Raw genomic sequence first — 12325 nt, 5'->3', positions numbered from 1 at the left:
AGCCAAAATTTCCAATTCTGCCCCTGTTAAAAGAACCTCAAAAGCATCCACTAATTATATATTTTCAACATATACACACATTGGCAACCTGCTACCAAGTGCATATATGGAGAAAATGCTTATCTTCTTTCATATCATGAACAAGATCCACATCCATAGGATCATTTGAAACAAATGTATTTACAGCAACCACAGGGGAAAAGTTCATATTACTGGGTTTCATAACTTCATTATCTATTTGGAAGTTTATGGTATTTACATTGTTCAAGTAACTTGGAGAACACATGTCATGATCACTATCAAGAAGTTGATAGACCATTTTATTTTGCACTGTTTTGACATCAAATCCAAGTCCTTTCCAAATGGATGCAACCAGTAGCCATGATATATCAGAAGAGAACTGACCGCAATGTAGTATAGCTCTGCGCGTGAAGGAGTAGTCTTCAGAATAGCTCCAACGATAGTAGACATCTTCTGAAGGTTTTCTCTGAAGTTTTTGTAAGATACCAATATTTTCAAGTTTTACTTCTCTGATTTCTTCCCCAAGTGTCATCTTCACCATGTTGTGAGGTTCTTGGGCTCTATAGCATATTACATAAAACCGGCATGCACAACCAGATTCATGGGGCTTCCTCTCAATTGAACTTATCTTAGCATCAACATATTCAAACATGAGAAAAATATTTGCTTTAAACTAAACATCATTCTAAGACCAACCCTCTGTTCAATGGGTTAATCATCTGGACCAATATTATGGCATCAAAACCATTATTGAAATCAAGCACATATAAAGAAAGATGTAAATCATGTTCCATATCCAAATAAAATTCACAAATGCACAGGTGAAAATAAAAATAAGAAATAATTAGTCATCATTGAAGTATATAACACTCAGTTATGTTTATTAGCTATTTAGTTATGACAGATTATATCACTGGTTGCAACATTTTGCCATTTCCCTACTTGTTGCTAGCACCTAATGACAATATTAGTTTATTAGTTATGTTTTAGTTAATTCTTTAAGTATCTTGAGGCTACTGGCAAGAAATTTGATCATATAATTCATTGGTAATGTCTACAACAACAATATCTCAAATACCAATCAAAGATAACAGTGGAAAAAAATTGTTAGAAACATGCACATCCAGTTTAGTGCTTTATTTGACAAGGAGGTTTTGAAAGGTGAGAAATTAAAAAATCATTCGATTTCAATTTTCTTTGAGCAATCCAAAGTACCATAGGAAAGACTGAATCAACTTAATGCCAAAAAAGAAACCACAGTGAGAATTAATGCCAAAAAAGAAACTATTGTAGAGACACTTCTCACCTGCATTTGGCACAGGGGTTTGAGGCCCTGATTTGCTATGCTTTGGAACCTTTGACTTACTGTATACCCTGCCCCCTTTTCCTGATATTGGTGTACGAAGGGGGCTGTTAACCACTTCAGTGTATCCAGGACTGGTAGTCCACTCATGGAAGCCTTCACAATCTTCTGTTTCACTCTTCCGCTTCAGAGGCTGAGAATCAACAATTATGTTTGCAGAATTTTAATAAGCAATTTGAGGAAATAAATTAACTGCATCACTAAATTGCAATATGTTCATAGGCATACATTTTATGATGAAATAACTGAAATGAAGCACAACTGTGAAATGTGCACTCAAGATCATTATTGCTTGTTCCATTAGAGGGAATATTAAAACATGACTATTCAACTAAAAAGAATAATCCAAGGTATCCTATCCGCACTTCAAATGACAGATTCACAATATTTAGTAATGGCGCATATTCTAGCTTGACATACTAGTGTCCATTATAAAAATAATGAACTACAGTAGTACACCTCCAAAGAAATAGCTAAACTCCAAAGCAAACTTACCAATGTGTGGTATTTAAGTCTCAGTTTTTCAAAAAATATATATATTTTGAATGTAACAGCATATTATGAGCAATAGTGAGACCATTGAGATAGTTTCTGCCAAATATAGACGTAAATACAATGGGCATAGTCTTCAATATAAACTACAAGAATATTTGTGGTTTGTTGATTCTACAAGTGCAATCCTTGTATCATCTAAACCGTATGAAATCTCTGAAACTTACCATCTAGTCTATAGCTGATTAAAAATAGAAAAAATAAAGACAGGAATGGAAGAACATGATCTTCATTCAGATGGGTTCTCTTGCATGTATTTTGAAAACTATTGCTTTCTGACTCTGACCAGGAGAGAGATCAAGCTATTTTCTTTGGTTGTTGCACCCATTTTGCTTTGACCAAGGACCATTTCTTTCTTACATTTTGGTTTCTTATCCCTTCTAACTTTGTACTCTTTTCTTTCTTGTGTACATCCAGCATATCTGAATACGTTATCTACAAGCTTAAGGAAATGAGAAAAATAGCCGAGAAAGATATCCTGCAAATCTGCAACCAGTTTGATGGGCTAGACACAGGCAATTGTGGGAAGATCACACTCGCTGATCTTATGGAAAATCAATCGCCCATGTCGGTTTCAATGCATGACCAGCTATAGTAGAGGAAACAATTAAATTACGAACAATCTTCCTGTTCCATCTGAGATTTTATGAATAACAGAAGAGAGAGAGAGAATCTTTTCTTTTTGGGGATTAAAAGGAAGAATGGGGAAACTCCAAAATTGAGAGAATGCAATACAAAAAACAAACAGATAGCTGACAAAAAAAATTACTACAAAAGTAGCTCCGTAAGGATACTGGATTAAATAACAGTTAAATGCATATCGAAAAAAAAAACGAAATGGATCAAATTCCAGCAAAAGAGAAAATCCAATCAGAATTATATTTGAACGTGAAGCAAGCAAACAAATTAAAACCAAGTGAAACAATTAAAGAGATCAATATGAACAAACAAATCACAAGAATGAAGCGAAGTTTCGCATAGGTGTTCCGACAATAAGATCTACGATCATCACCAAGTGAAGTAGAATGGCGGTTTACATACCAATTAAAACAAAATGGTTCGGCTCTCTGTTCGGCGATGGAAGAAGGCTTGGAGTTCTAGCAATCTCTCTTTCGTCTCTTCGACTGGATTGAAAATGGGGAAACTCCAATCTCCAGTCTCCTGTTTCGTCTCTTTGCCTAGATCGAAAATGAGGAGGGCATTTTTATCTAAAAAATTTATAAACCGGAATGGGAATCACATTCCCTGGGGAGGGGTCGGGAATGTCCTACGAGGGATTCCCATTTCGCCTAGAATAAACATCCGGAAACGGAATGATCCATTCCGATTCCGATTCCAGGGTCCTATTCCCCCGAACCAAACAGACCCTTATTTGTCAAAAGGGAGAGTTATGGGGTATTTGATAGCACTTAAGGGACCTCCGCACGCTGAAAATGTCGCTTTTTTCAGCGGTCGGAGGTCGTTCGGTTCTGCCTTGAAACATCCCTCCAAACATTGCACAACCCTCAGAATAATTCAGCGATTGAACTACCTCCGAGTCCGAGCATGTTCGGAGGTAGTGGACGAAATCTCACTTCCGACCATGTCCTATAAATTTTAAAAATCGAAAAATGTTCAGAACTTCACACCCTTGTTACGGTGCTCACCTTTGCACCATCATCATTGTGCTCCTTCTCCCCCTCTCGGTCTCAATTCTCTACAGTCGACTCAGCTTTGACTGACGGTCCCAGGTACACCCATTCTCCTCTTCAAAACTAGGGCAGGAGATTCTTCTCTTCCAAATCTAGATTTCTCACAAGATTCCTCCAACCAACTTGATGAACTCGTTGCCAATCCTTTACCAGAAGATGTAGACGGCAATGGTTCCAATAACAGAAATGACGATCAGATTGATGAGCTAGATGTTGTAGAAGAAGAGAGTGATGATCAGTCTAAGGTTTTGAATGAAGAGGAGATTATGAGAGGAGTGGATGAAGAGAAATCAGAATCTGATGGTGTGGGTTGGAATATAAACAACAGGTCTAGTTATTACTGGACCATGTTCTAGGAGTGACAGAAGCGGGCATTTGATAGGTGTCCCATTGATGAACAGTGGATGATTATTCTGATTCTAATTTTGATCTGGATCCAGAGGATCGAAGTAAGAAGGTTGGCTTTATTTTCTGACAATTAGAGGAGATGCAAGACGCATTGTTGTTGAAGACTGGTGACAGAGGAGATAAGCCTACGGTTGAACGCATTGTTGTTGAAGACTGGTGACAGAGGAGATAAGCTTACGGTTGAAAGCATTATTGTTGAAGACGGGTGACAGAGGAGATAAAATTACAGGCTAAAGATGCATTGCTGAAGATGGGTTGAAGACGCATTGTTGTTGAAGACAGGTGACAGAGGAGATATACTTATGGGTTGAAGACGCATTGTTGTTGAAGACGGGTAACAGAATAGATAAGCCTATGCAGAAAGCAAGTGGGATGAGCTTAAGAAGATTACCTTTGGTGTAACAAAACCATTGGGAATTTTGGAGAAATGGAGAAGCCCCATGATTCTGAAGTGATCGGAGATGGTGATGACTCTTCTGCTAGGAAGAGGAGTAATTTAATATTATTTATTAATTATTTTAACTTATCATTTCTTAAAATTTATGTTTTTTATTATTTTATAAATTTTTAATAATATCATATTCTTTTAAGCATTTTATTTATTATTATTTAAATAAAAGCTCAAGGGGTAAATTTGTAAAATGCATATTTAATCAGACGTCACCGAACAACTTCACTACATTTAGATGTTTGTAAAAGCAAAAAAGCAAATTTCTCATGAATTGCTTTCAAAGTTTTATCAAAGTTTTTTTTTTTTACTTTACAGACTCCAGACTTCAGATTTACCAAACACCACCTTAGTTTTTACTTTTAAGTATATAAATATTAGATAAATGGGTTTGGACAGGTTGGATTGGGTCAAGGCAGGTTTGGGTTGAACCCAACCCATTTAATTTTATATAACTGGATACTTGACGGGTTAGATGGATTAGATTGAAACTCAACCCAAACCAAACCCAATTCAACCCGCCTAATTTCCACTGCTACACCTAACCCATAAATACCAAATTTAACATTATTAATAGATTTACTTGAGCAACTCTTATTAATTCAAATAACATCTTCTATACTGATGTCTTATGTTAACAAGAAGCAAGCAAATAAGGACGAGAATGAAAAATAATAGAAGCTTACCCCTTGTGTGTTTTAAACTTACTGACTAATTGGTTTACAAACAATAAGCTGGTATTTTTCTTTCTTAACTTTTTCCTATTTCCACCTATATTTATTGTTCAAGACAGTATTACTTCATAAGATAGAAATTGCAAGGTAAATGGACTACATAAAAATTCCAGCATCTGTGGGACCAAATATCCCTTCCCTCAGTCATAAGTAAAGCTACAAAGAAGCTTCTTGTTAACTTGCAGTCAGAACTGGAATTCACAAACTAGAAACCAGTTGATGGAAGAATACAAGGTCAACAGGTGACAAATTAGGTGCTTATACCAGAGGCATTGTGCTCCCAATTACAGAGCCACTCTCTCACAATATTTTCTATGCAATGAAACAATACAAATTATAAAGGTTAATCATCATCTTCATTGTCTTCCCCATTCTCATCTTCATCAAAGTCATCATAATTGCTCAAATCATGGGCTTGCAGATGTTGAAATTGTTTAATCACATCTCTTGCATCAGAAGAAAGAGCATTCCTTGCTGCTTTAAGCATGTCCACTTTCTGTACATGACAATCCTTTCTATCACTTTCAGGACCAATGCATTTTGCAGCAGAAGTAGATGCAGCCATTCTTCTAACCTCCCTGCAATGCAGCTGGTCAATGTACTTCTCGTGCAAAAACAGATTCTTAACTTGCTTTAGAACCGGTGGACTAACAAGGGCTGTTTCACATGAACTCCTTAATCTTGGCAGCGACTTCTTATGGGCTGATGATGATCTACTGCGACACTTCTGGAGAAAACCAGAACTTTTCTGTATACATTCAGGGGTGGAGACTACATCCCGCTCTAAAGCTTGGCAAGAAGAACCCATGGTGGTTTCAAGAACTGAGAACAGATCTGCTTCACAGCCTTGGTCCATCAGATAATGCTTCTGTAGTAAATGCCTCACAGTTTTCTGTGCATGGTATCTCTTCTGCTTGCTATTCCTTCTCCTTTTAACACTGAGCTCAGTGGGTTCCAGAAGTTTACTTCCAGAAAGAGAGAAATGGCCCATGGGAGATGAGCTATTTCTGCTTGTCCTTGAACGAGGTGGGGGTTGAGGTGGGGTAACAAGGTCAGAGTGGACTTTATCAAAACATTCCTGAGCAGTCTTTCCAGGAACCTGAAACAATTTGTCATTATGACATTCTTAGTAATTGATTCCATGGAAATGTAACATTAAGAATGGAGAATTTAAAGAAACATGACATCATACTACCATTTAACATCTAAAATCATGAAAACTAACTTCTAACTTCATCAAAAATCCATCGAGGCAACTAGAAAACTCTTAATGTATATCAAAACCTCAAATGGGTTTTGAAAACCATATATACAGAAATCTTACAATTTGTCTTTAATTTGTTCTGATGAGAAAACTAATTCATTTAATGTATGAGATACATTCTAACATGAAGCATATTAAGGTATGATGCATGTCCATTATACTTTTACACGTGGGCCTGAAGGCACATGCTTTTAAGACATAAGGGTTACATATCGGGAGAGTTCCCTACTGGCAAAGTGCATGTCCCATGTCTACACTATCAGATGCACGAAAGACCTATAAAGTGACCTTTTTTTTATGTGTAAAAAAAAAACACTAACATAAAGCAGAAATAAAACGTTCAATATAAAGAGGGCTGCTCCACCAAAGCACATCATTTACAAAACCCTTTGCTAACTGAGCTAAGCAATGAGACCTACAAAATGACCTGGACCTTTCAAAACCAGTGGGATTTAACCAGTCTGCTCTGAGCAAAAGACCAATTGATGATTAAGATTTCACCTATCAAGTTTAATTTTGTTCCTTCATTTGATGCAAATGTTCTTCCAAGCACACCCCATTGATAGATAATCTAATTGGCATCAACCTGACAAAATTACTGTCCAAGCATTATACAATTCTGACGACATGCCCATCAAGAGAGTGCTCAGAAGGATGCTCGTGCCCTTCATTGAAGGGGAGAAAATAAATTCTCACATGTTTAAGGAATGCCTGTCCATGTGAACTCTCCAGGTATAGGCTGAAATCTACCTTACAGCTGATGCCTTCAGTAGATACTTCTTCTAGAGAAAGGGAAAATTTATTAAAATAACAAACAAAAATGCAAAAAAAAAGGAGGTTAAAAGAAACCACTGAAGATAGAAAAGGACACTGATACACCTATTAAACCCAATTGTCAAGAACAACTCCATACATATCCCATCATAGGTTAACCGTCCACACCTCTAACGGGATTGAACCCCCCCCCCCAACCCCAACCACTACCACCAACACACGCCCAAAACAGAATTTCCAAAATTCCCCTAACAAAACACTTTCTTTAAGATCTCCAAAAACAATCAATATCTCCAGTGCAAGAACTGGAGAGATTCGAAGTGAAAATTATAGACCAAAATTTTAGATGAAGTACAAGATTTATGAATTGAGCCGAAACTGAGAGAGAGATGAATACAAGGGAAATAATACAAAAGATTTCTGAAGCACTTCCTTCAGAAGGCAATATTTCTAGAAATGTTGCAATCATGGAGATACCGCAGGATAAAAAATGAAGGTTCGAACAAGTAACCTAACTATGGAGCATGGACAGAGATGAATAGTAATAAATACCAGTTTTGAAACCTTCTTCCAGAAATGAGGTGAAGGCTTTGCGGCAAAATAAGCTTTCTGTAGTGCCACTTCTTGATCTTTTGTCCAGCCCTGAAGGCCACAACTTTCCTGATGCTTTCTTTTCCTGTCAGCTCTACTCTCTTCCGTTACTCTATTCGCATCTCTTATATTCTTCCCTCCATCTTCTAGTGAAGTCATCGCTGGAGAAGTTACAGAACTGCCGTTCCTCCTTTTCCCCTCTTTCCATGTAAATACCACGGATGAATCAATGCCTACCTCAGGTTTTCCTACAATACTTCTACGAAATTTTGTTTCTTCTTTCTGCGTATTCTGTTTCTGGTTTACCTCCAACGTAACCTCTTTAGCCGGAGGATCAGTAAAAACACTCTGCACTAGGCCAGCCTTTTTATAGCTGCCTTTTTTGTTGGCATCTTCCAGAACATTCACTGAACTAAACCTTGCCGATCGTCTTGGAAACCCCTCAAATCTCTCCTTCTTGTTGACCCCAATCTCTTTATTTACTCTATTCGTATCTACCGTCTTCTTCTCTCGCCCTCCCTCTGGGGTCTTCACTGCAAAAGTTACAGAACTACTTACTCCCTTCCCCTTCTTTGCAGATAGCTTTGAACAATCAATACCCACCTCAGATTTTCCTACAACCTTCGTGAAACCCATTGGTCCGGAGGATTCTGTTTCTACTTTATCAAAATTTACTTTCTGTTTGACATCCAAAGTAACCTCTTTACCTGGAAAATCAGTTAAAACAGACTGCACCAATGGATGAGAATTGTCATCACCGCCCCTTTTCTTGACGTCTGCGTGAATATTTACTGAACTAGTAAACCTTGGCGATCGTCTAAGACATCGAGAACCCTCGACCCCATCGACAGATCCCTTCAGTTTTTTCGACCCACGAAGCGACGGCGCAGCTATTTCCGACCCACCAGACGATTTACTTGTAACATTTCCTATGGAACTCGGATGAGAATCAGATTGGGGTTTTTCGACAGAGATTGGAGTTCGAAATACCTGATCCTTCTTCGACTTCAATTTATGAAGTTTCGTGTTGTCCGGAGGATCTTTTGTATGAAAAAACCTTGGAGATCTTCTGGGAGCCGCGGCGTTTCTGCTGCTGCTGGAGTTTCTTTGGGGCATTTTCTGCGGCATCTGCTGCGTGAGGCTTCGTGCTTAGGATTTCAAATGATGTGAGAGAGGGAAAATAGACCCCACGTCGGACGTTCAAACATGTAAAGTTTCCGGATCTCCTGCCCACACGAACTCTGCCCACGTTTAGACAAATTTTATACATATGTAAATTTACATATATATACAATTAAGCTATGTTTGTTTTGAGGAAAAAAAAGGTAGGGAAACTTAGGATGGATCAGGCTTGGATTGGGTCAGACCAGGCTCAGGCTACCTGAGGAACAACTCAAGCCCAGCCCAAGCTTTTGGCCCAGGACCAGCCCGTAGTCTGAAAATTTAGGCCCAATTAATGCAAAAATTCAGATTGGGCCCACCCAAGTTGCAGACCTAAATGGGGTCTTTCATCTCCGTACCCATAACTCTCCAACCAGGGTGAAGGAAGAAATTGATTTCAATTCTCCATTACAATCATCCTCCATCTGAAACATTGTTCTAAACATGTCATTCAGATTTATCTTTCAGGCTCCATTTGGAAATATTGCATATACAAATGTCTTTGGCGCAAAACCTTGTATATGGTATTTTTAAACCTTCAATTCTATTAATGCAATATCCCAAACGATGTGCACATTTTAGTTGGCCTTTCTCTTGGTTAAAGAAGAAAGGACTGAGAAATGGTTAGGGCTCTATAAAAAAATTCAGTTGTCCATGGCTTTTGTCTCTGGCCGAAGAAGATAACGTGAGGGTTTGTTTCAAATCGTTTTCTTTCCCTCGTTGGATTCTCCTGTCTCTTAAATCGATAGTCAAACAGTATGTTGTCATTTTTTTTATTTGTTTTAAATTTAAGGTAAAACTTTACTTTAGTACCCTAAATTTTGAGAGTAATGTTAAGTTAGTATCCGAATTTTAAAATGTGTGCTGCAGTATTCAAACTTTTGAAAACTCAAGGTTTAAAGTATCGATACGTATTGGCCTGTATTAGGGGTCTGATCGTCTGGAGGTGGAGGAGACCTAAACCGACCCCCTGAATCGGTTTTGAAAAAAAATAAAAAAAGGTATCGATATCGCCCGATACGTGGCCTATCGCTATTTTAAACCTTGTGAAAACTGTCGATTTGGTCCAGTTTCTGTTAAGCTGAAGTTAACAGACAAGTAGAATGATAAAAATACCCCCTAGCGGTCCATAGAAGAGAGAAAATGATTTTTTAAATGTCAAAATTACTCCTTTTAAACCGTTACTGATTTAGACCGAGAACCTTTGTTAACAACAAACACCCAGGTCTTATTCAAAATTGCAGCGTTCACCGCCAATGAGTTCATCTTGGAAATCATTGCGGGAGAGAAATCCTGATGTGTTCAGCCGTTGCCGGAGAGAAACCTCTCCGGAGAAGGGTTTCTCTTATCCTTCACATAAATTTTCAATGTGTTCTGTTGTTGCTCTTACCTTTCGCAGGTCTCATTCTCTTTCAATAGAGTGCTTGACAGAGATCTAATTGGTCTGAATTGTTAGAGTAAACATAACATACTCGTTCATCTCATCTAACAAGCAGTCCTCAAAGTAGAACTACCAAGGAAACTCAAAAAAAAAAAAAAAAAATCCATCCATCAACCATTCAAGTAAGGTGGAGCTGAATCGAATGATATAGCCCAAATCTTATTTCTCACTCTATTTCTAACACCTCAGATTTCTAACAATCTACAATCTACAAACATATTCACACCGGTAACAATTATTCTATTATAAGCATCTTATAGAAACAACAGGCCTCCATAGCATCAGTTCTTGGTTAGATTTGCTACTGAATAGGATATGCCAATCGGAGAACAAATAGAAGCCTTAAAACTCTATCACAATATTGACAGTTAGAACATAGTGGTGAAGTTCGTGACTAAACCCAAATAAGATTTAACGATATGAGTTCTCAAATGAACACCTGAAAACCCAGGCCCTACAGAGAGATAAGAAAAGAAAAAAAGAAAAAGAATCTCTTAAACCACTCTCAAGTTTTCACAACCATATGTGTTCTATGAGCGGAGCGAAAAGCCAACAAAATCCACAAATCTACCCACCAGACAGAAAACTAATTCAAATTGTTCAGAGTTCTGGTTGAACAGTTAAAACAAGAAAAAACAGAACGAGGGCCTTGCAAGAGAAAAAAAGGAGTTTTTTTCAGAGCATTGAGCATATAACTTGGGAAGTGAAAAGGCAGAGTTGAAGATGAAGATCCATAGATGAATAAATAATAAGTGAAAAAGCATAGTGGAAAGAATTAAAGAAACAAGAGGAAGTGCAGGTGGTAAATTAACAATAACAATAAACTTTACCTGGGAAATGGTGGCTTTGTTACCGATCGATTACATACACAGAACACTTCCACCTCCCTTATCTCACTCACTACACTTCGTCCAACATTAGGGTCGCTCTCCACGCTAATGGTGGCTTTGTTATTGGTAATCTCTCAATCTCTCTCTATGGCTTTCCCATAGGCGCACACACACTCTCTTTGGTTTTCCCGCAAGCGCACTCCCTCTAGTTTTCCCATAGGCGCACTCTCTCTGGTTTTCCCGCATGCTCTATCTCTCTCCGGTTTTGCCGTAGGCGCACCAAGGTCTGAAACAAATGGCAATTGGCGTCATTTATCGGGATAAAATTGGGCAACACCACTGTGCCATGATACGTGGCAGAGGTGAGGTGATAATCTCCGTTGGTGCCATCGGAAGTCCAAAGCTTCTGCTACAATGATGGCGGCAACACCCAGTCTTCATCGTTCAGCTTCAACCAACCGTATATTTTGGGGGAAATATTAAGCTGATTTGAAAAGGGTAAAATGGTCCTAAATAATGCTTAAAGGGTATTTCAAACATATTGAAAAATTTAAGTCATCACATGTCATCACATGACTGACAAACCTAATGGAGTATTAATGGCAGGGACTGAATTGATAGTTTTCAAAAGTTTGGGTACTACTACAATGATATATTTTAAAGTTCGGGTACTAACTTGACATTACCCCCAAAGTTCAGAGTACTAAAGTGAAACTTTCCCTAAATTAAAAAATTGAGAAAAAGGAGTTAGCAAGAGTCAAGCTTGCCATTTACAAGCTGGACACATTTGAGCCGGGTATCAATTTGTGCGTAGCTGATGTGTAGCAATGTGTATGGGAGTGGACAAGATTCGGTATCAATTCCAGAAAACCATTGTAACATTGCAATATAAATATGCTTTATATGTAGGGGTAGATTCAAGTCAAGTTGAGTTGAATGTCTAGCTATTTGAGCTCGTTTGTCAATTACTATGAGGCTTGAATTTGATTCGAGCTAGAGACTTAAGCTTGAATTCGGCATAGAGTCAAAAGCTCGTAAATTCGAGCT

The 12325-nt window shown here is 38.0% G+C and overlaps 1 protein-coding gene across 4 annotated transcripts; it reads right to left on the bottom strand.

Moving 5' to 3' along the window:
- Nucleotides 1-206: 206 nt before the first annotated feature.
- LOC104600080 (uncharacterized) lies at nucleotides 207-11737 on the bottom strand. Of its 4 annotated transcripts, none has more exons than XM_088888028.1 (6): nucleotides 11279-11737; nucleotides 7808-9087; nucleotides 3583-6316; nucleotides 2978-3114; nucleotides 1328-1517; nucleotides 207-649 (listed from the first exon to the last, which is right to left on the bottom strand). In XM_088888028.1, the coding sequence occupies exons 2-3, from the start codon at nucleotides 8972-8974 to the stop codon at nucleotides 5561-5563; spliced, it is 1923 nt and encodes a 640-aa protein (XP_088744154.1). In that variant the 5' UTR covers nucleotides 8975-9087; nucleotides 11279-11737; the 3' UTR covers nucleotides 207-649; nucleotides 1328-1517; nucleotides 2978-3114; nucleotides 3583-5560. The 4 variants fall into 4 exon arrangements, with proteins under 4 accessions (XP_088744154.1, XP_088744155.1, XP_010261205.1 ...); XM_088888029.1 differs by having other exon boundaries at nucleotides 207-644; XM_010262903.2 differs by having other exon boundaries at nucleotides 207-1517.
- Nucleotides 11738-12325: the final 588 nt, after the last annotated feature.

The sequence above is a fragment of the Nelumbo nucifera genome, chromosome 5 (assembly GCF_055504915.1).
Source record: "Nelumbo nucifera cultivar China Antique chromosome 5, China Antique-T2T, whole genome shotgun sequence".
NCBI lineage: Eukaryota > Viridiplantae > Streptophyta > Magnoliopsida > Proteales > Nelumbonaceae > Nelumbo > Nelumbo nucifera.
This window is presented reverse-complemented; position numbering and strand designations above follow the sequence as displayed.